The 24,641-nt window shown below is 36.0% G+C and overlaps 1 protein-coding gene and 2 long non-coding RNA genes across 8 annotated transcripts in view; 2 read left to right on the forward strand and 1 right to left on the reverse strand.

Annotated features, from left to right (window-relative positions):
- mpped2 (metallophosphoesterase domain containing 2b) overlaps positions 1 to 14,124 on the forward strand; it is a 44,187-nt gene extending 30,063 nt beyond the window's left edge. For all 3 annotated transcript variants that reach the window (NM_200042.2, XM_005174308.5, XM_073941820.1), the window contains exons 5-7: positions 8,839 to 8,954; positions 9,088 to 9,201; positions 13,047 to 14,124. In NM_200042.2, the coding sequence (NP_956336.1) occupies positions 8,839 to 8,954; positions 9,088 to 9,201; positions 13,047 to 13,165 (349 nt within the window). In that variant the 3' untranslated portion in view covers positions 13,166 to 14,124. The remainder of the gene's footprint in view (positions 1 to 8,838; positions 8,955 to 9,087; positions 9,202 to 13,046) is intronic.
- The window catches only part of LOC137489337 (uncharacterized), a 62,994-nt gene that overhangs the window by 6,515 nt on the left and 31,838 nt on the right, over positions 1 to 24,641 (reverse strand). For 2 of the 4 annotated variants that reach the window (XR_012400335.1, XR_012400333.1), the window contains exon 3: positions 8,874 to 8,971. This is a non-coding gene — a long non-coding RNA (uncharacterized lncRNA). Of the gene's footprint in view, positions 1 to 8,873; positions 8,972 to 19,746; positions 20,074 to 24,641 lie in introns of those variants that run through there. The other 2 variants (XR_012400336.1, XR_012400334.1) reach the window with 2 other exon arrangements.
- LOC141380941 (uncharacterized) lies at positions 20,045 to 22,869 on the forward strand. The gene is made up of 2 exons (XR_012400347.1): positions 20,045 to 20,459; positions 22,687 to 22,869. It is a non-coding gene; the product is annotated as an uncharacterized lncRNA (long non-coding RNA).

Genomic DNA, 24,641 nt, shown 5'->3' on the forward strand with positions numbered 1-24,641 from the left:
AAATATACATAATGTTGAACAATGTCTTCTTGGTAAATGCATAACCAAAAATAAAAGAATGGCATATTTTGAACTCAGCTGACTATAATGGAAAGATGGAGCATAAGTGAGTGAATGAACTGTGATCAGCTTGACGACAAATCTATGCCAAAAAGAACGAAGCACACACGGAGAACTGCAAGAGGATAATTGTGCATGCAGCTGAACCTAGATGCGATGAAAAGATAGCCTGCGTGCTTGTAAACCATCGCATGTGCATGGGCCCGTTTAATGGTCTCTTGAAATATGTCTCGCAGCACACATGCGCGATCACAGGTGCATTCGACCTGAGCCACGGTTGCAGCCGGCAGTCGGTAAGATTAGCCAAGCGCAGGCAGGGCTGAGCTGAAAACAGAGCCATCGATTCAGACGGGTCGTAGTTTTCTGCAGTGCTTGACAGATCATATATGGTGTGGTCAATAATTTTTTTATTTATTATTGCGATAACAACACAACAGTCACAGTATATACAAATAAAACAGAATATCTGTACAAATAATTATGAGTTATAGTATTACAACATAAAATATAGTATTTGTGACAATTTGCTTTATTTCATAAATTTGAGTTGTGAATTAATACAGTATCGTGATCCGCTGGTAAAGTATCGTTGCCTAAATTTATAACATTGTGACAACCATACATTGAAGCCAGATTAGCTGGCTAGCCAGTTAAGTTTCAGTTTAGTTTGAACCAATTCTGTGTATAGGTTCCGTCAAGGTAGCTCAGCCCAGCTGCTTCATAACACAATGGGAATAAGGAGTGATTAAAGTTGAGTTTTCTCCATGTTACCTAAACCAAAAATTGGTGCACACTAAACTGAAACTTTGTGGCTAGCCAGCTAATTCAGCTTGATATTATGGATGGAATCGACACCACGCCAATGCCAAAAAATCTAGTGAAAATCAAAACCCAACTGTGTTGTTGCCTTGTGTGTTGTGCTAGCAGGGTCAATAGTCTGTTTTCTCATTCCACAAAGGGAAACCAAACTTCCGACACAGAAAGACAAACATAAACAAAGCAGCATTTAGTACCATGATCCCAGTATTTGTCACTCACCACTGAGGGATTCAATCCTGCAAATATGTCTGACAATCTAATAAACCATATCGCATGCAAATATTTGAGCAATGCAGCCAAATTACTGCAGCGTAGAAAGACAAATATATGAAATAAATAAACATTCAGGTTTTGAAGTAGTCAGTTGTTTGGTTGAATTATAGTACTGATCATTGACGCTTCTTTAATGGTCCACAAGAAAACAACACCTTGTGATGCCAAATCCCTTAATTATAACTGAGCACTTGTCAGGTAAAACAAAATTTTCTATTTTCAAAAGTATGTGAAAGTAAAGGTATAAACCAAGGGTACAGAGTTTAGCTGCAACCTTGATCAGACGCACCCGTCTTTAGTTATCAAGTGCTCCTTCAGGTCCTATTAGTTGGTTTAGTTACGTTTGATCAGGGTTGGAGCTGAACTGTGCAGGAAGGTGACCACATTCAGTGGTCTTTTATTGTAGGGATATAGGTCATAGTTTTTCATGGCCATATGCATGATGCTGAACAAAAAGGTGATTAGTTGCATTACATATCAGATGTGATTGAGTCCAGGCCTTCTGCCTTTAGTCTGGGCAAAACTATTTCATCCAGACAGAGATTCGCTGAAGTTTTTATTTAACCAAGCTGACATAAAGAAAACTGTAAGATTTTAGTTTTTTTTTAACTCAAAAATGTTGCTAGCATTTGTTTTACTAATATGACTATATCTTTATAAAGGACCTCTTAATAGTTCAAATAACGCAGTCGTTAACAAATCCAGAATAAAAAAAAAAGTGCTTCATGGGTAGTTCGTGTGTCGGTGCACTTTGGATAAAGGAATCGTAAAGATAAACAACTAAATTAGGCACTTGTGGAAAAAAACCTTTGAAGATTTAAGGTAGAAGTAATCATTCAGACAAAAATGAAAACTGCCATTTATATTTCCGCCTCTTGTTTCAAATATGTTTCCTTCTTCTGTTAAACACAAAGAAAATATTTTGAAGAAAGTTAAACCCGGCAGCCACTGACTTTCATAAAAAATAAAAAAATAGATAAAATATTCAATAGATAAACAGAAACTCATTTGAAACTACATGACATTTTTAAAGAATATTCTTGAGAACAATCTTAAGAAATAAAAAAGGTATTTTTGGAAAGATAGAAAAAAAAATGGCAGTACAGAAGAATTTAGGAATCTATGCCTTGCCCCAAAAACTACGCTGGTAAAACTGCACATTTATAGACCATTAAAGTCTTGTAACAACCGTGAACACTTAAAAATAATATAATCACTACTATTTTAGTTAGCCGTTTTCACCATGTCAAGCTGTTTTGAATTCCTGCTCTTTAGTGTGGTTTCTGAAGCAGCGTTGAGCAGTTGCAGATGTACTGTAGCGCTCTCCGCAATGCTTCAAGCTCTCATTCGTCTGCACTGTCTCCATCCATCACCCAGCTCTGTTTATCAGCACGGGGTCAGATCCTGCCCTCTCAACCAAGGCCTGCATTTAGCCCTGGCCTTGTGTAGCCTTGTCTAGCTGGGGCCAGACACTTGGCCCTTATCAGACAGTGGTAAATAAAGGTCTGGCCCGGGTTACCGCAGGCTGTCAGCAGGCCCGTCCCGGAGGGGAAATAAAACTCTTATTAACATGCTTCTGCTCATTGGTGCTGACAGCTTGATCAATCTGCCTCCTCTGCAGATGACCTCTGCTCCACTGCGAACCGCCGGACGCCCTGATGGAGGCTGAAATGAATAGCCTGAGTTGTGCCGTGGCCTCAAATCTGATACTGCAAAACTCTGAGGCATTTTTTTTAGACTTTTTTTTTCCCTTTGCTTTTTTTTTTCTTTGGAAAGGAAAAAAAAAACTGTACTGTCTGTACAGTATATTGGTTGATGGGTAGATTTTGATAGTCACCTTTCCCATCAGCTCTCTTAATTATGAACTAAAATCTGTTTCACTTGTTGCCACCTAAAACTCTGGGCCAAGAATGAATGTATTCACTTGTAACCACAACAACAACTGTACGCAGGGCTTGAAATTGTGTTATGGTGGCATATGCACCTGATCTTTGCAACCTCAAAATATATTTGGAAGAATTTGTGCGAGTGCATAAAATGGTTGCCGTGCATCTTTGCACCAAAAAAAGCCAAACGCAGTGCTCAGGAATGTCAACTTGCCGCAGTAAACACATCCCGCAATGCTTACCCCGCCTTCAAGCGCTTCATATTGGCCCACCGCTCTAGAACAGAACGCGAATGGGTTGGTTAATATTAGCTGTCAATCACTCAGTTCAGATGACAGGGAGCTAGTCATAAAAATGTAAAGGTCTGGATTTGAGAGAATGAAAATAATACGGACAGATTTTGTTTTAGAAACCACCTAAAGATACAAATAAGGCACATCTTATTAGTGTTTCTTAGTGATTGTTAATCCACCATTTACACTTTTCAAAGAGTGGATAAAAGATTTCCTGTGAGTTAAAGTCTGCTATGAAAATGACTAAAGCCATTCACCGTAAAGCTTTCAGGTAACAGTGTTTGTCAATTGCCACATCTACATCTTTTAAGCATGAGATGTTTTGACGTTATTTAATCCTTCATATAATCGTCACGATGCTGTCAGTTGTGCGACTGGCACTGCGTTCACCATTGCAAAAGAGCTTGCATTCACGGATATTAAAGTAATATTGTAGGTTATTGCTATTAAGATTACATATGCAAATTTGAAAAAAAAGCTATATGTCAATAACCTCTGTGAGAACACACAGTTATTATTGTTACCTCAGTATCGTTTATCTCATTCAAGCACTGCTTGCAAGGCCAGTGGGTGCATGCAGATTTTTTTTGCTTGTTAGTTTGAATACTGTTGATTTCAAATGTGATAAATACATTAATATAAAACTTGTAGTAATGGTGCACATGATTGGTGGGTGCAACTAAATTTTGTCTGGTGCAGCTAAATTTTTGAAGTTAGGAGAACGGGTGCTACCAAGCAAAAAGGGTCATTTCTAGCAAGTGACAGTTTTTACAACAATTTGGCAAAATACTGTAAAAATATATTTTCTACACTGTATTATGTTTTTTTAATCACGTTCACACATTTTGCCCATCACTATAGTTTTTCAGCATAATTTTATTTTTTTACCGCTCGTCAGCTGACAGTCACCTACTGTAAGTCAAATGTCCATTTCAAGAGCTTTGGCTAAATGACCACTGTAAAGACTGAGTTCCTGAGTACAATTGTTTTATTTTTAATTGTACAGATTTATTTTACTGTAGGGCTGCACAATACTGGGAAAATATACAATGTTGTTGTGTATTGCGATTGCTTATGATATAACTAACTTGCAAAACTCTATTTTATTAAAAAATCATTTATTTATGCAATGATGATCATACTAAAGTATTATACTTTCCTGAGCTATTTTTTTTTTTTAATGTCAAGGTGCAAACATTTAGGGCTCTATTTTGATGATCCATGCCAAAGTTCAAAGTGCAGGACCCAAAAGCATTAAGGGCGTGTCAGAATCCACTTTTGCTTTTTCAAGGACAGAATAATCCGCTTTGCGCCACGGTGCATGGTCTAACAGGGTTGAGCTTTATCTCTTGAGTTATAGGTGTGTTTTGGGAATAAACCAATCAGTCTCATATCCCATTCCCTTTAAGAATCAGTTGTCGCGCCATAGCGCATTTGCTATTTACATGGCGGACTTTGTAAGTGGAAAAACTAATCACTTCACTAGAGAGAAAACAGTTAAACAGAGCATCTGCAGTGCTATAATCAGGAGATGAGCCTCCTCATTCTTTACTTTCACTCTTGTGGATAGGGAAACATGTATGCACAGACATCCATTAGTCTACATAATTAATTTTGTTTATTAAGCACAAAGATTTGTTTCAAAACTATTTCTAAATTCAGTTCCAATTACAAGCAAACAAATAAATGAACAATAATATAATTATATAATAATATAATTAATATAATTATATAAGTGTGGTCCAAAAACGAGTTATATCCAAATACACATGCTATGCCCCATGCGGTCTAAAACCTGGGGTGTATGATAGGGCCCTTAGACTTCAAGGCCATACTCACACTATGTACAGTTGCCTTGAACCGTGCCAAAGCACGCTTGTCTCCCCGGACGGCCCGCAATCACAGTACATTCAGGCCAGGGCACAATTACGTCATCGATGCTGCGCTGTTCAGGAAGCACTCTCGCTCAGCACAGTGGACATTTCTTTAATTATATTGCTTGGGATGCGGTGACATGCAGTCAAATATTTCGCCGAACAGATCTGCCACTTTTGGCGCTCATAAACAACCATAAAGTCCACGTGCTGCAGGAATTAGGAGGTTCTTGAAGGTGCGCAGCTGTCGTGCAGTGAGGGGTTTGAGTCTTTAATAATCTATGACAGTTTATGTTCACTGAACAGTAAGAATAATTAATAAATCTATATGTAACAGTGCGTTAAAAGTTATGTCTCGCTTTCAGTTTCAGGCTTTGGTGCGTTTTGCACTCACCGCCAAAGCCCAAGTGAACCTCTCTGAGCCCAATTCAACACACTCACACTTCTCAAACGATCTGGGAAACGGGCCTGGGCTCAGTTCGGAAAGCATAGTGTGAGTAGGCCCTAAAACACCACGAATGACTGAAAGCCTCTGCGGAAATTCAGATTCTGACTGGCTGTTTTCCTCTCTTATCTTCCAGCATTAGGTTGTATTTTCAGCTCTCGGTTCATCTAACAGGAACTACTGGCAATAAGATCTGATTGGCCAGATTTGAATAAATAGCCTATGCATTTGGCACACAAATGCTTGACACATAAAATTATCTTTTTGTGCTCCTCTGTGATTTGGATATTGCATATACTATTATCGTGATAACAATAATTTGTCTATATATTGTGCATTCTTATAGGACAGTATATATTGACAGCAAGTTAAGTTAGGAGAAAGAGGAGACATGGGGTTGGTAAAGGTCCATATGTTCAGATTGTTTACATGTAAGAGTTCAGGATGCCTGCAACGCAGTTGTGCTAAATGTTGGTTTGCTGACCAGCAGACTCTGGGCTTATAATTTTTGTGTAAATTCTTTGTAAATGTGGTTATCACTCTTGTTTGAATGCAGTCGTTGTCAGTTTTGTAAATTACCAAACTGCGTGTGCAAAACAGGATTAAGCATCTATGTACTGTGCACATAACATTTGAAACATCAAATGCTATGTAGGTTTATTTCTAGAGTGATTTAATCTACTTTAATCATCATAGACATTGACTACAGTAATCAACATCAGTAATCAATTATTACTAATTATTATTAATTATTTGCCTTAATCTGAATAGGACAATAACATAATTAAGGTGTTTACATGAGTTGCTTTCTGGATGGTCCTTTCATGATCCCGTTTTACATGTTATAGCACATAATTCAATTAAAGTCATTGCATCATCGCACGATCCACATTTCCTCCGGACTTTCATGTAATTTCGGGTGTTTCATTTTTAACTTTAATTGGCACTTTTACTTTCATTCGGGAACATTTCATGCATGCCCCCGTGACAAATGAGATATTGGATGCGAGTATGAACTGCTGGAGGAGTGTTGTTTTAATGGAATTTCATACTGCACATGGAATTGGAGAAAAAAAGCCTCAGATGCAGGTGCCTGTGGTCCGTCACTGACTCGATAGTTCAGAAAATAATATCAAACTGCCATGTGTGTATGGACTATCCTGTAACAAAATGTGGTGAAAAGTCCTACATGATGGTAATAGTTTGATTGCGGTGTTTACATGTCTGTACTGCACTTCAATACTGCGACTAAAATTGGTATACTCCACGTCTTAATCTGATTTCTGTGCAGTTCAATTATGACCTTAATCAAATTAAATTAATCAGAAATTGCTGTTTACATTGTAGACTCTTAATCAGAGTATTGTCTTAATCATATTAAAATTGGATTCTTGGTGTCCATATAAACATACTCAATGGCCAGTGTTTATATTAGAACTAGGGATGTAACGGTATTGTAAATACCGTCATACCGCAATATTAATTTTTTTCGATATTACCGAAGTCGCATGACTCGGTAAAACTATAGGTCTTCTGAGAAAATTTGCTTAGGCGAATGAAGCGAACGGGAGGTAGCGAAAACTACAATACCCATCAGCCCATGCTTGACCATCATCCCTTGCGGTCTGTTGTCGCTACAGATCCAGTAATGCGGAAATGGAGTGTGCTGCTAGAAGCGGGGATGAAAAGAGCTGGAAAACTCTAAGGCCCCGTTTACAATAATGCGTTTTAGTTTGAAAACGCATAAGTTTTGCTACGTTACGCCAACCGTCCACACTACGCCGGAGTTCTCGAGCGCCGAAAACGGAGCGTTTCGAAATGTGTGGATAATGTCTCAGTGTGGATAATGGAAAACGGAGACATCTGAAAACAGAGGCGGGGCTGCAGACGTTCGCCTCTCTGATTGGGGCTTTTCCTGAATATTAAGTAGCCTAACACGCACAGTTCAGTCCTGCATCCTCTCCTTGTAAGTTCAGACTTCGCAAGTTTGATCAAGGCTGCAGTCTCTTCTTCTCAGTTTGATATGGAAAAGCAGACTATACCGAGGACACGGGTAAATCTTCAAAGGGAACAGTGTACTTTATAACTTCATTCACATCACCCTGGCTTTGTTGTTTCACTTTATCAACAATAAAATGTAAACATGATTTAAGGAACTGCCTATTTTCATTTTAATATTAGCAACTTAGACAGCAGACATGTTGAGGCGTCATGCTGCATAAGATGAGCGTCATCTTCACTGTGTGGATATTTATAACAAAACGGAGCCGATAACAACTGCCTCCTTTCAATTTCAGTGAAAATACGAAACACAGCCTCTCTTTTGCTGAGTATCAGTTTTAATAATCGATAATGGCCATTTTAAAAGTATAACATACAATAAGTTTATACATTATAGCAAATAAAGGCAAGCGATCAGTCAATATACAGAATGTACGTGGTTACATTAATCATTAACTTATCTTTGCGCTCAGCCAAAACACGTTACCTGAGAACAAGTAATAGATTCCAATGACCAAAGTCAGGGAATATGTTGTTAGATAAAGACAACAAGATAAATGAAATATCCCGTTTAATAAATATAGTGAGATTAGATCCAGCGGGAGATGCTTGATGAGAAGTCCGACTAGCAGAGCTCTCATCTGGGTAGATGGGCTGAGTGTGATTAAATGTTGAATGTGGTGAGTTTTCAACAATACTAAATTGAAACTTTATTTTTTACATGGTTTAATATTTTTTTTGTTATTAAAATTGAAGTTCCTGTTTCAAAGCTTACAGATAGATGGCTAATTTGTATGTCATTGACACTTTTGGCACTTTTTTGGAGTATTTTCATAAGTTTTGTTTTTTCCTGTAAATGATTCAATAAATACCGTACCGTGACATTCATACCGAGGTATTACCGTACCGTGAAATTCTGATACCGTTACATCCCTAATTAGAACTGTTTTTTTTTTCTCTTAATGCATAAAATCTACTACGTGGTTGAAAAGACTATTTGTGGCAAACTGCTTCTTGTATAAAAAGTTAGCTGCAGATTCATACAGTCTAGCAACTTGTCTACTTGAAAAATGATTTTTTTAAATACAGTTGACTTTGCAGTATGTGCGCGAGAACAGCTTGCAGGCTTGTGTATGATGATTTGGACATTTATGAAGTGTGTAAAATGTGCTTGTCTGCTCTCACAGGACCCCGTGGTTTAATGGATGGGGCTTTAACTTACCTCGTGGCCAGTCTCTCCTGGATAAGTGGAACCAGATCCCCGAAGACGTGGATATTCTTATGACACACGGGCCTCCGCTGGGTAAGCAGTGAACGTAACTGTAGATGGAGAGCATGTAGACATCAGTTTGTGTCTGCAGATGGATTGTTGTATTTTCACGTCATCATAAATGTGATGATACGCCACTAAGGCAGTGATGTTGGACTTTGTCCAGGGTTCAGAGACTGGGTGCCTAAAGAACTGCAGAGAGTGGGCTGTGTGGAGCTACTCAACACTGTACAGAAGAGGGTCCGACCCAAACTTCATGCATATGGAGGAATCCATGAAGGTGAGGGCTAAATTAATTTATAAATTTAGCATATTTGTAGAACATACTGTAAAGCGATTCAATTAATTTAAACAAAAATAATAACATGTGTTATCAGATAAGGTTTTAATGGTGCGTGCACATCTAGATGCAGATAAAACATCAATCGTGACTGATTTACATGTTAAGTCAATGCAAAGATGTAAATAGACATCCTGCGGTGCGATTCGCACGAATTGAATGTTTTGCTCATTTGATTCGCTTAAGTTGGAAAATCTGAACTTTAGTACAGACTCATGTCACATTAACCATTCAGGAGCTTGCTCTTGAAGGGGCTTGATTATGAGGTAGTGTCTGCAGTCGGTGTCCTAAGGAGAAATCCTACTGCTGACACTAGACCAGGGGTTTTCAAACTTTTTCAGCTGAGGGCCCCTTTGTGTAGGGCAAATTCTTTTGGGGACCCCCCAAAAATAAAAATGACGCCACCCCCTCAAATTAACAAATGTACTTAATTTTTTTTATTGTATTATTCAATACATTTATATTATTATATATTATTCAATAATTTATTATTATTCATTATCTGGATGAATTTTTGTAAGATGTTAGTTAAGTTGACATGGTTTTAGTGCTTCAATCTATTGATCAAATCTTGATGCGCAGTACTCATTGTGGTCTGCTCTCACTGGATTATTCCATCAAGCCATATTTTGTGTACAAGTCGTCACTTTACACAGTTTTTATGCCATTTTTATGCTTTTTTTCAGCCTATGCACAGCTAGACTCTTCTGTATTTACCCTTACAGCTGAGAGTCTAAATGTATCTAAAGATTTAAAGCTTTAAAGTTTTAAAGAGTTTTGTCATTCATCAGCCTGTTAACAGTTAACTGTACTGTTGTAACTAGCAATACTACAATGGAGGCTGTGTGTTTTGTTTATTTTTATTTATTTTTTTTTGTGCACATCATAATTTACTCAGGTCAACAATCCTGACTTACACTGATAAAAAAATAATTTCCTAAATGCAATCTAGAATTGGGTATTCAAGTTTAAAGAGCCACAAGTTTTACTTTGCATATTTTTAGAAGCTTTGCTGACTTTAAAATGTTCATACCAGTTTGTTCTATTAATAATAATACTGAACATTACATTTAAATTAGTTACACAAACAAATATGGGGAAAAGTTGAACAAAAATGCATTTATATTCAGAGTATTAAAATTTGATCAGGTATGTTGAGCTCCATTAAATACAGAGCACTAATACATTTTAATATTTAATAATTATTAGCCCTATAACATAACATAAACAGATACATTATAATTTTTAAAGGCTATAGTGGATTTTATTCAGTGTGTATACAATTTAGTTTTTTTAATCATCCAGTTATGAACCAATGTGAGTAAGAGGTCCACTGCAGAGCTCATCCAGCTGTCATTAGTGTAACAGGAGTGAAACTGAGAACTCGCTGATGTGATGACAGCTCCATTCATTGTTATTGCAGCACTTTTTGCTTTACAATTTTAATATGTTTGTTTGCCATGCTGCAAAGAGGACCGTCTGATATTTGTACAATGCAAAGTGTAAAAGCCTGTCGCGCTGTGGACGAGGTGCAATGTTGTGCCGTGAAAAAAATGTAAAAATGCTATTTGTTCCCTATGAGTGAAGCCTGCGCAGAGAGGTGCGTACTCCGCAGCACCTCGGTTACTTAGGAACGCAAGCCATAAACAGGGTAGTGCTTTCAGCCACCGATAATGTTCTTATTGATCATGTATTTTAACTGAAATATAGTCAGTCAAACCTGAGCATTCATTTAGTTGTTTAGCGTAAAAGAGGTAAGCGTAAGTGAAAGGTAAACGCCGTCAGGTGCAGCAGACAAGCGCCAAAAATCACAGTCAGGAAGCGCCTGGCCAGAAGCGCTTATTCAATAAAAGTCCCCGTCCACGGAGGCGGGCCGCTGCGCTTCTTTTCCTGTGTCACGAAAGTGTCAACTGCATTTAAATGACATAAGCATAAAGCTTAATTTTTACAGTACTTTTGAGCTCAAATTATAATAAAAATATTTTAACCTTCAGAATGATGCAGGACACAAAATTCATCCATGTGGGCTCATTGATCTAAAATTTCTTTGCGGCCCCCCTAGCGCCATCTGGCGGCCCCCCAGGGGGCCGCGGACCCCAGTTTGAAAACCCCTGCACTAAACAACAGCTCATCATTCAAGTTTAGGGTGCTTTCACACCTACACTTTTTATTCGTAACCTGTCTCGTTTGCCCAGTTAGCGCGGTTCGTTTGGCATATGTGAAACCACCAATCGCTCTTGGATCCGCTCCAAAACAATCGCTCCGAGATCACTTGAATGAGGTGGTCTCGGCTCGATTAAAACAAACTCTGGAGCGGATCGATTGCAGTGAGAAAGCGATACGGTCTGAGCACGGTTATATCACAGTGTTTTATGGATATGTAATAGGCTTACGGCTATATGAAGAGAGAATTATGAGTATGGCGGGAAGTTTCGCAAGTCTCTGGATGCCCGCAAACGAGTGATGATCTCCCGGTAATCTCGCGTCTCCCTCCCAGTCCTCAAATAGGCTACGTCGCGCACCCTTCTCACCCCTCCCCACCACATCTCTCCTCACTCTTCAGACACGTCGCGCGCACCTTGTCAAACACCACCAAACCACCACCTCTCCTGACAGCTGAGCGGGACTCTGCAAAATAAACCCTGACACTCTGACCAATGTGAGGAGGGTTTACTCACACGTGACTTGTTTTAGCTCTTTTGGTCCGATTAGAAACTTTGCAGTGTGAAAGCAAACCGCTCCAAGAGCAAAGAGCAACAATGTAACATTTGTAATCTCTGTTTCGGAACAACTGAATCGATTCACAGGTGTGAAAGCACCCTTAGTTTCTGGAGTTGATGAACTCACAGAGATGGGTTCACCTGAGAAAGGATCTTGTGGATCAGACACACTGCCTACGAACCTACATTGTTTTTCGCCTTCCTAAAGTAGATAAAGCACAGTAAAATCCATGTTAGACATTTAGCAACAAATGACTGGAATACGCGTCTATTATTAGGTGAATTAGAAGCGCAGATTAAGCGAATTTGACACAATTAAGTAAACTCAAAATGTTCATGCGTCTATTTACACGTAAATAGCACAATATGTGCCATGTCTGGTGTGAACAGCATAAGAATATAAACATTTGTATTATATTAAGAAATTAAGGCAACAATTAAGCAGTGTATATATTTTTAAATATTATATTTATTTCTTTTACACTTAAAAATTACACAGCAAATGTATTTTTAGATTCTTATTACTGCATTACATTTTATATACATACAGGGTTCATACTTTTTTTTTTTTTTTTTTTTTGCTGCTAATGTTTGACCAAAATTGCCATTAATACATCTTAAGGTTTTGCATAATTTTTGCTAATATTATTAATACTACGAGTAATATTATAACTATTGTACATTCAATTTGTATTTTTATATATTTTTGTTGTTTTTAAGATTGTTATCATTATACATTCAATTTTAATTGTTATACATTTTATTGTTTTTAATATTTATTTATTATTATTGTCATTATTATCATTCATACATTTTATTTAATTGTTATTCTTTTTTATTGTTTTTAGATTTGTTATTATTATTATTATTATTATTATTATTATTATTATTATTATTGATGTTGTTTTACCTAAAGCGAGATGTATATTTACAAAATTCCATCCAATATGTTCAAACATTAACTGTCAAAATCACAGCAATTGTTTGTTTTGTTTTTGCATTTCAAATAAATGAAGATGATTTTATGAGATAAATACAAATATATACATTTTTTCTGGTTCTCAGGGTATGGAATCATGACAGACGGTTACACCACGTTCATCAACTCTTCCACATGTACAGTGAGCTTCCAGCCCACCAATCCACCAATCATATTTGATCTCCCAAACCCAGGAAACTCCTGAGACTCATTGAAGCCTCTACTTTTTCTACATAACTCTTCCTTAATTAAAAGTAAAAAGTCTTTTTGTACTGCTTGTATTTAAATGCATGGAAATGAAATATTTTTTAAAGTCGGATTGAAGCCGGCACCATTTGAATGACTATTGAAACATGTGAATTCATATTTGTAATTTGTCTGAATCAGTTGCCTTCTGTTTGTCTTTTTTTATTGGTCAGGATCTTAAAAGTGCATTATTAACGGTACTCCTAAAAGCGTCAGCAATACTTGACCATGTCTGATTTAATATTAAGTGTGCTTTGTAAATCTGTTATAAAGTTATTTAAAGTCATAAACTCCTTGTGTGTTGTATTCAATTTCGGATTTTAATGGTTTAAGTGCATCTTTCAATCCTGTCGATGGGTCTGATATTTATTGTTGCAGTCAGACTTTGCTCTTTACTCATTATGAAGGCACATCTTTATCTTTCAGGCCATTAAACACCATAAAGGAAACATTTTGTCCTCTCAGCATAAAAATAGACTGGTACAGTGTGTGTAAAAAGTTGAAAGCACTTGTTTTTTTCCTCTAATTACAGTTTAGAAAATGCCTAACATGCATAAAGGTAGTTGACAGGTATTTAAGATGGACTAAAACTTTCAATGTAATTTTGCCTCAGGAGATAAATTTGGTGAATTTTGTAAATGCAATTGTTCGATACATTTGCAGTATTTCTGCGTTCCATTGGTTTAGAAACTGGAAATGACAATGCTGTACAACACTAGGCCAATCTTCATTTTTAGTTGTTGTAAAAATGTGTTGTATATTTCATTGTGGATCTGCAATCTTGTGAGCACAAAAAAAAAAAAAGTTTTATGTCATTTCTGGTATTGTAAATGCTTTTTTTATGTTTTGTGATTTAATTTTTTTATTCATTGTGACATTTACCCAAGTTTATATGCAAATAAAACTGCAAGATTTCTACCTGATGTGTGTCTTTTAAAAATATCAGTTAAAATAAAGTTTAAGGGCTCTATTTTGACGGTCCATGGGCAGATCGCAAAACACAGGGCGCAAACGCTTTCAGGGTGTGTAAGAACGCATTTTTGCTAATTTAAGGACGGGAAAACCTGCTTTGTGCCACGGTGCATGGTCTAAAAGGGTTGAGTTTATTTTCTTAATGAGATATAGGTGTGTTTTTAGAATAAACCAATTAGTGTCTCATCTCCCATTCCCTTTAAGAGCCAGCTGCGTCGCGCCAAGAGCGCATTCGCCATTTACAGGACGCAGCGCAAAGTAAGTTTAAGTCGAAAAACTGAGCATTTCACAAGCAAACAGTTCACAGTTTTTTTTTTTTTAAACAGAAAACTGTTAAACAGAGCATCTACTGCGTAAGAATGAGAGATAATGGATCACTTTCGCTCTTGGATAGGGAAACCTTTACGCACAGACATCAATTAGTCTATAAATAATTAATTGCGTTTGTTAAGCTCAAATATTCGTTTCAAAACTATTTCTAAATTCAGTTCTAATATCCAGCAAACGAATAAATGAACATTAATAACAAAATGAGCGCAAAAACCTGAGTTATATCCTAAAACACATGATGTGCCCTTTATGGTCTAAAACCTGACAGGTGGGCAAATCTAAGCTTTTATTTTAATAAAACAAATATAAATATGGATATAATAAATAATACTGCTAATAATAATAACATTATAAAAAAGCAAATTGTTATGAATGAACTGAAAAAGCCTCCCGAGATGAAGAAGACATAAAAGCAGTGATTTTTCATATTTGTGTAGGCTAGAAAATAATATGTTTTGTAATATTTTGAACCTTTATATTTATATCCTATATCTATTCTTATGATATCCTAAATATATCCTTAATATTTAATTTTTTTCATATGTAAAGATATTTGCGTATTGCTCTCTTGTTCGTATTAAGCAGTGCGTAAGCGAGGCGCAACTCTGCGCCAGAGTTTAGACCGGGTTTGTTTTGGTCTTATGAAAAATCTATTTTAGATTCTCAAAATAGCAACGCGCCAGCAGTGCGCCTCAGAACGCCTCCCTTTTTAGACCAGAACGCCTATGGACGCACATATGAGCGCTAATGCATTTGCTATTTAGACAGCGTAGCGCAACGCCTCAAAACAACTCTTGCGCCAAGCTGAAACTACCAAACAAGTATTGCGCCGCGCCTTCCGCTACATTGTGCCGGGTGTATGATAGGGCCCTAAGCCATTACACTGCCTTGTCATTCCAAACCTGGCATGGTTATTTGACGAATTTAGTTGTAGTGAATGGTGACCATAGACTGTTAAATACTACATTATCATTTTATATCTACATGAAAGGACTTTATGCAAATGTTCTTCAGAAGCTTCTCTCTGCATTCAGCTGAAATCACTAAAATAATGAAATGGCCTGCCCGTGGTCCTGATTTAAACCTGATTGAAAATCTTTGGAAAATCCTTGGCCACAAAGTTATGGCCTAGAAACTCACCACAGTAAATTGTAAAAGAGACTGAAGAAAAGCAGATCAAGATCACAGCAAAGCAGTGTGAGAGACGAGCGGTGTGCTGAAGCAAGGGCCTCTATATAAAGTACTTATTAAATGAATAGTGAGCATGTAAAACCCAGACCTAAAATTACCTTTTAACTAAAAAGATTAAGACATTATTTCAAATTAATTGAATTAAAGCAGGGGTGCCCAAACTTTTTCTTATGAAGGGCCAAAAAACAAACTTGTTTGAGGGCTGTGGGCAGAAATTGACTGTATTAACTGTATTACAATAATGTTTCCATGAGTGATTTCTTAATATTAGAAAAATAACTACAAAATATTGCTTTAAATTATCGGGCCCACGGGCCCTAGTTTGAGCATCTCTGAATTAAAGGGTTAGTTCTGCCAAAAATGAAAATTGTCCTTAATTACTCACTCTTCCTTTGTTCATCTTCAGATCATAAATCAAGATATTTTAAATGAAATCTGAGAGCTCTCTGACCCCCAGCAAGAGTCCTACGAGTAACTCATTCATTTATTTTCCATTGGCTTAGTCCCTGATTATCAGGTGTCGCCACAGCAGAATGAACCACCAACTATTCCAGCGTATGTTTTACACAGCAGATGCCCTTCCAGCCGCAACCCAGTACTGAAAAAAACCCATACACTCTAACATCCACACACACTCATAATTACGGGCAATGTAGTTCATCCCGTTCACTTAGACTGCATGTTTTTAGACTGTGAAGTCATGGGAACACAGGAAGAACATGCAAACTCCACACAGAAATGCCAACTGGCCCAGCCAGAACTCAAACCAGCGACCTTCTTGCTGTGAGGTGACAGTGCTAACCACTGAGTCACCGTGCCATTTGTTCCTTTTTTTGAACTGTCCCTTTAAACCTTTATTTCCCTCCCACACAGTAAATAACAACATGTTTGCATGGTTTACCCAGAGTTTAGCAACAGCTTTGATTGATTAATGAAGTCCATTAATTACCCCACATCTGTCAGACTTGGAAAAAGAACAGATAGCGTTGACGGGGGACGACCGTAACCTCGTGTTGTCCTGTCATGATGCTATTGATCGTGGAAATTTGTCCACGCAGCCTTGGCGTGCCGGTCTGATGGATGTCACTGATGATGCTAACACTGACCCTGTGTGCTCCGGCTGATAGCAGCGGCAGCAGCAAAGATGTTCAATCAGTCGACGCTTCACAATGTCAACCAACACAAAAAAAAAAAAGAAAACCCAAATGGGATGTTTTTTTTCCTGACAGCCATAGTGTCAGTCTTTCAAGGTCAAGCTTAACACACAAGATCAGATGTGATGCTTGAATGCACATGCCCTTGCCCCAAGCAAAAACGTTGATATCTTTAAAGTGTCCTGGAATTTCAGTGGTTTCCTCATTGAGACCTTGAGTTATACACTTAAGACCTGCTCCCTTTTGTGAAAGCAGTACAGTAAAATTGGAGAGTACTCCCTTAAGGGATAAAGTTTTCCATAAAAAGACAGAAAGATGTGGGTGTTTTAATATTTATAATGGGTTCATTTCGTACTACATGGTCGTTGAGTCCTTAATTCTGATTGGCTGAGGATGACTAAGGGGGATCTGCACTGCTAAAACAGTTTTGTATCACTAGACTCAACGAATTCACTTATTTCAGAGCCTAAAAATTACTAAATTAATAAATAAATTAAAACAGATTTGGATGAGATGTGGAGGAAACTAGGACTACACAAATTATATGTTCTTCAAAAACAACATCTGAAGAACAGTGTCTTTAAGTGAAGTTTATTTCTAAACTAATTTTGAGAGGATCATGTGCTTATGATTTCTTGCAATTGGCCTGCATTATCCAACATATGATGCACCAATCAGACGATTCCTAAGTTCCATATAACGGCCGTCCCTTTTTTTGAAGAATCCCCCCTTCCACCCCTACTCCTCCTCCTTTCCTAGATGGGTGGCACGGTGGCCCTGTGGTTAGCACTGTTGACTCACAGCAAGAACGTCACTGGTTTTAGTCCATACCAAGCCAGCTGATGTTACTGTGTGGAGTTTACACATTCTCCCTGTGCTCACATGGGTTTCCCACGGGTATCTCTTGAGAGCAATCACTACCAGTTCATTAGCAACTACAGCAGGGGAGTTCTCGAGATCTACCTGAGCACCTTGCAAACGGAAGGGAGCCCCGGGCTCGAGGATCTTAGGGCTCTTTCCCGAAACAGCATGTCAAACAAGCTTTATAATCAATTCTCAGCTAAGTGTGAACTTTTAAAAAGTGGCATACTTGACTCAGATTCATTCATTCATTTTCTTGTCGGCTTAGTCCCTTTATTAATCCGGGGTCGCCACAGCGGAATGAACCGCCAACTTATCCAGCAAGTTTTTACGCAGTGGATGCCCTTCCAGCCGCAACCCATCACTGGGAAAGACTCAGATCCATTAAGATATTAAAAACTGATGCACATCCGAAATGTAGTGGCCACTCAGCTGTGCAATGTTTTCTAATAATTTCTGTAGCCCATCAATTACTAATATCAATTATTAATTTTTTTAGTATACAATTTTTTAGAATACTTAAATATGATTGGTGGATCTTCGATCATTTCCTAATATGTCATTGTTCATAGCAGCAGAGCAGCAAGAATTATAGTTATAAATATAACTAAATTGATAACAGCGTCAATGTCAGTAGAAAATAACAAGCAAATCGAGCAACATTGTCAGAACATTGTCAAACATTTTGGAAGGATTTTGACAAAACTATAAACGTATTTTTTATGGGGTAGAATTTCCTTATTCCAATCATCACAAATACTGCAGAAGACTCATTGGAACCCAAGATTTCCACAGATATCAGTCAAGTTTGTTGAAGGAAAAATCATGGTTTGGGGTTACATTCAGTATTAGGGTTGGGTATCGCTTGGTTTTTTTTCGATACCGGTGCTAAATCGATACTTTTAAAACGATACCGGTGCCAAAACGGTGCCTGAATCGATACTTTTTAGTCACAAAATGACGGTGAATGACTCCTAAAAAATATTTTATTTGACAAAATATTTTTAAAAATCTTTTTAATAGAACAATATAATTACAGATTAAAGTAAATATTAATTCATATTGTATTACATTAATACATTTCATTTGATCATTTGTTGGTTAGCATGAATTTAAGATTTGCATTATGAAATTACATTAGCTTACTACTAACCTGTGGGGGGCAGGCAGGGGCCACTTACTATTAGGAGCACATTTTAACATGTACATCACAAAATACTTAAAACATTATTCAAAGTCATTTTTGTTCATGCATCACTCTGCAGTCTTCATAAGCAAGATAATTAAATAACTTAAACTCAAAATAATCTTCCTTGTTCATTTATTTGACAAGTGACTTTGTACTGGTGTAGGAGAACACATTTCTAACATTCAAGTACATCAAGGCACATTGCTGCACCTGTAAACTTTAACAGACAGGCCTACAGTTGAAATCAATATATTTTGCCCTCCCATTCATTTAAGATAATGTTTCTGAAAATGTTTGTGTTTCCTAAAAAATAATTATACTGGAGTCATAATAAGTCCTATTTCTTATTGTTTATTTCGTGAATAAAAGCCGTTTTTAATTTTAATAAAAATAAGGTCAGTATTATTAGCTTCCTTAAGAAATATTTACTGTATATTTTTGATTTACACAACAAATCAGTTACAAAATCATTTGACTAATTATTTAAACTTTCGTAGTTTGATTAAGTCTAAATTACACTTTAATCTAAATAAAAGACTATAAAATACTGGGACTGAATACAACTTGCAAAATAACTAGTAAAATATTATGCACTGGCTGTCACCTTGTGGAAGATAAAGTAGATATTAGAAACGAGTTAAACTATTGTGTTTAAAAATGTGTTGTAAATAAATCCTGTGTTGAAGACGGAAATCAAAAATGAATGAAGGCAAAACTAAGTGAGTTGAATATGACTTACATGAGCGTGACTGAAAACTACATTTGATCAATGTGTTACATGTTACATCTGTTCTTTGGTACTTGCCGACTGTTTGTAAATTCAAGACTGCATCTTTTTATTACCTGTGTCAATTTGGGCGTCAACTTCTGACGAATGCAGGGAACTGATGCTGAAAAATGCACCTGCTTGAGAATCCTTGCTTGTAAAATACACTTTAGAATGCTTAGTTTAACCAAATTGGAAGAACGTAATCATGCGCCGTGATCTGAAGAGCGTCGCTTTGCTTTCGCTCCCCGAAAACCAGGCTGAATGTGTTGTACTGCGTGAGTTGCGTGCGTCTGTTCCCTAGCGACAATAACAAACGCCTGATATCGCCTGTCCGTATTCCTCAAAGTTGTTTAGAATTAAATGTTTAGTGATGCTTTTACACGACGCATGTGCCTTTTTTCATGCACTCCTTTGATGCTTTTTACGTTTGTGCCGCAGCCCCGGAATTAGGCACCGAATTCATACGCTGATTTAATACCGGTACATAACAGTTACCAAGGTATCGGTGCTATAATGGCACCGCTGGGTTTCGGCACCCAACCCTATTCAGTATGGGGGCGTGCAAGAGAGATCTGCAGAGTGGATGGCAACATCAACAGCCTGAGGTATCAAGACATTTGTGCTGCCCATTACATTACAAACTACAGGAGAGGGCAAATTCTTCAGCAAGATAGTGCTCCTCATACTTCAGCCTCCACATCAAAGGTTCTGAAAGCAAAGAAGGTGAAGGCGCTCCAGGATTGGCCAGCCCAGTCACCAGATATGAACATCAATGAGCATGTCTGAGGTAAGATGAAGGAGGAGGCATTGAAGATGAATCCAAAGAATCTTAATGAACTCTGGGAGTCCTGCAAGAATGCTTTCTTTGCCATTCCAGATGACTTTGTTAATGAGTTATTTGATTCATTGCAGAGATGTATGAATGCAGTCCTCTAAGCTCATGGGAGTCAGACACAATAATAATTCTTTTTCCACTGCACTATGACTTTATATTCTATACTGTGTAATATTTCTGTTAAGTGACCAGATGTTTGTCTAAGCAAAGTCAGACCTTACTGTCCTTATTAAATAATTCAAATTCAAGGCATGATTATATTTTATTTAGGTAAAGTAAGCATTATCTAAAGGCCTTTGCTTTTCATTTAAGCCACTTCTGATACCAAGTGATCATCTAGAAGTCAAGTTATTATTTGTTGTTCCTAAACCTTGGATTGGCGACAATAATTTTCTCAGTTAGTGTAGGCTTAATTGTACCATCATTTACTCACTCTTCACTTTTTTAAAACCTGTGACTGTCTTTCTACTGTTGACCTTTAAAGAAGTCATTTTGAAGAATACTGGAAACCAGAAACCCTTGACTTTCATAGTATTTGTTTTTCCTACTATGGAATTCGTTGGTTCCAGGTTTTCAGCTTTCTTCAAAATATCTTCATTTGAGCTAAACAGAAGAAAGAATCTCATAAAGGTTTGGAATCAGTTGAGGTTGACAAAATAGTTAGCAAATGTGAATTTTTTGGGCGAACTATCCCTTTAAACCTTGTTTCTAAAACTGAAAGAGTTATCTTATGTCATTCTTATGGAACATTATTATATCGCTTGCAGAATGATAACATACAGAATGTTTCTATATTTTTGCGTACCCAAGAATGTTCTTGGGGCATGTTTTGTGTAGTGGTTTAACAATGATACATTTGCCATGCTTATATTCTCTGTATAATACCAGTAACTCTAACCTTGCTTTTCTGCATGTCCCTTATTCTTTCTTGTCCTTTCTTAATCCCTGTAACAGTCCTAATCCTATGTCTGATCTTGATCCTGACAAAATCCTAAACCTATCCATCTCTAATCTTAGAAACCAATTAATGCTGTTCAGTTCAATATCACATGGCCAAAATCTGCAACATATACATATTCCAGGACCACAAACACAATCAGATAAGAGGTTTACTTATATGTATTAATATGTATATGTTTTGTTATTTTAGATATACAAAATTCTATTTTTAATCCCTCTCTTCACCAGTCCCAGCTTTGAGATGTTGATTGAACTAGTGAATTACTGGTAGGCCAAGAGTGAGATTTATACATTTTAATGGTAACCGTTATTTTATAAACCATTGTATTTTAATCTGAAATCATTTGATGAAATGTGGAGAAAACAGTTAGATCTGTAATAGGCAAATCTCAGTTTTTAAAGGTTTTGGCTCCATCTTGTGGAAGTATGCATGCATAATCCAAAATATCAAGTAGTACTGGTCACACTTTACAATAACATTTCATTAGTTAATGTATTTACTAACAGGAACTTATTATGAGCAATAGTTGTACAGCATTTATTAATCATAATTCACCATTTACTAATGCATTATTAACATCCAAATCCATATTTGTTGACGTTGAGTAAACAGTGAACATTTATTTTCAGTAACTAACGTGAACAAATACTGTAATAAATGTATTGTTCACTGTTTGTTCATGTTAGTAAATGCATTAACTAACATTAACTAATACAATCTTACACAGTGAAACCCAAAACATTAAGCCAACTCAAACTGTTTGAGAAAACTGATTGCAACAAACCATTCAAGTAAAAAAAAACTAATCCAAATGATTACTTTGAACTTACTCCATTAAAGTAAATGAAGAAACTTGAGCACTGTAAACCCTGATAAATGAAGAGAACTCAAGCAGAAAACCCAGTAAGTTAAGGCAACTCAAACCTTTTGAGGAAATCGATAGCAACAAACCATTTGAAACAAATCTATATGGAGTATCGTGAACTTACTCTATTTAAGTTGTGGTCATGAGGACTGTTGTGTTTTACAGTGCATTGTAACGTGTTACCTTAGAACCATCTACAATTCACGATTCAATCATAATTGATAGATTTGGTTTGTGCTTGCTTAATTGCACTTAGCTTTTTAAAAATGTATCTCATAATTTTTCTATCTGTGAGTTTAATTATATAAATGGATGTTAAATGAATTTTCTTTGTTTTGTTTGTTTGTGTTTAGGTCAGTTTACACTTGACTGAAGTGATGTTTTCATCATGCCTGTGTTCACGGTTCATGTTCAGCATACCGGTAGTTTAAATTAATGTGATAATTAATTTAAACTACCGGTTTATCATTGTGGGATGTTGAATGATTTCCACCGTGCTTTGTTGTTTTCTAAAATAAAAAAAACAAACAACAACCTTTCATTAATTTATGCATTCTTTTGGGGGAAAAAAGTGAATGTGCTCACACTGGGAATATTTCAGGAATGTGTCATTAGTACTTCTTTATTGCAAGATCTCACTCCCTAATAATACATGACATTATGTTTTAGTATTAGCTGATATGGCTGTTGATGATATGAATTGACTTTATTAAGGATCTGAATTTGCCTTGGCTCATAACACATGCCGCAGTCATCACATTTAACTATGCATTTACAACACACACACACACACACACACACACACACACACACACATATATATATATATATATATATATATATATATATATATATATATATATATATATTAATTTTCATTTGACTCAGTCCCTTTATTCATCAAGGGTCACCACAGTAGAATGAACCGCCAACTTATCCAGCATATGTTTTACACAGCGGATGCCATTCCAGCTGCAGCCCATGACTGGAAAACACCCATGCACTCTCACATTTACATACATACACTATAGCCAATTTTGTTTATTCAATTTACATATAGCGCATGACTTTGGACTGTGGGGGAAACTACAGCACCCAGAGGAAACCCACTCAAACCCAGGAACAACATGCAAGCTCCACACAGAAATGGCAACTGACCTAATTGTGACCTTCTTGCTTATTGCAAGTGTGCTAACAACTATATATATATATATATATATATATATATATATATATATATATATATATATATATATATATACATGCACATACATACATATACTGTGTGTGTATATATATATATATATATATATATATATATATATATATATATATATATATATATATATATATATATATATATATATAAATTAATAATAATAATAATAATAAGTAAATAAATACTCCATGAGTTAAATGTGCAAATGTTTAAAACAGTAACAAGAAATATCTTTACTACTACTACTACTAATGATGATAATATAAATTATTGTTATTATTCATTAATCAATTTCAGTTATTTTATTAATAGGCATTTTTCTTTCAAATTATTTAATGGGTTTTCATTGTATGATTCAATAAAAGTATAGAAATCTGGTTTAAGATAAGTTATATTTTTTTCAGACCACTAGGGGGAAACAGAACTCCATGATCTAAACAAGTACTTTTAAACTTTATTGTTCCAGCTAGTTAGTAGCTATTTGATAAAACAATATCATATAACATTACATTTATTTTCATTTTTTAGCATCATGCATCATGACAACCAAACACATTAATTTTCTATCGTAAATATATACACATTTAGTTTGTATATAAATCTTTTTAATCAACATTTTAATCACATAGCAATAAATTACAAAAGCATTATATCACCATAACTATAGAACTTGTTCACACTTGCACGTTCAGTTTATAGACAAAAATAATAAGTTTATATTAAAACATGGAATAATTTTATTTAATTTCTTTAATTTAAACATGAATAATTATTTAAATTCCTATTTTTAAAGGACACATATGAAGATAATAAAAATGTATATATAAATATTCAAATAAATGTAAATATAATATAATATTATATATTGAAAATATTTACATTTTAACTTCTAAAACATTTGAGAATATTTTAATAATATAAAATATAAAAAGATAATATAAAAAGTGTAATGTGTGTGTTCTGGCAAATGTAAAGTCAGATTTAAATCAGAAATAACATCTAAATCAGACGTTACACCATTCTAGTGCCACAACTCATTTTCTCTTTCACTATTTTTATAATATCAGTATTGCTCTGTTTATGCTTCAA

This window comes from Danio rerio, chromosome 25, assembly GCF_049306965.1.
Source record: "Danio rerio strain Tuebingen ecotype United States chromosome 25, GRCz12tu, whole genome shotgun sequence".
NCBI classification, from domain to species: Eukaryota; Metazoa; Chordata; class Actinopteri; order Cypriniformes; family Danionidae; genus Danio; species Danio rerio.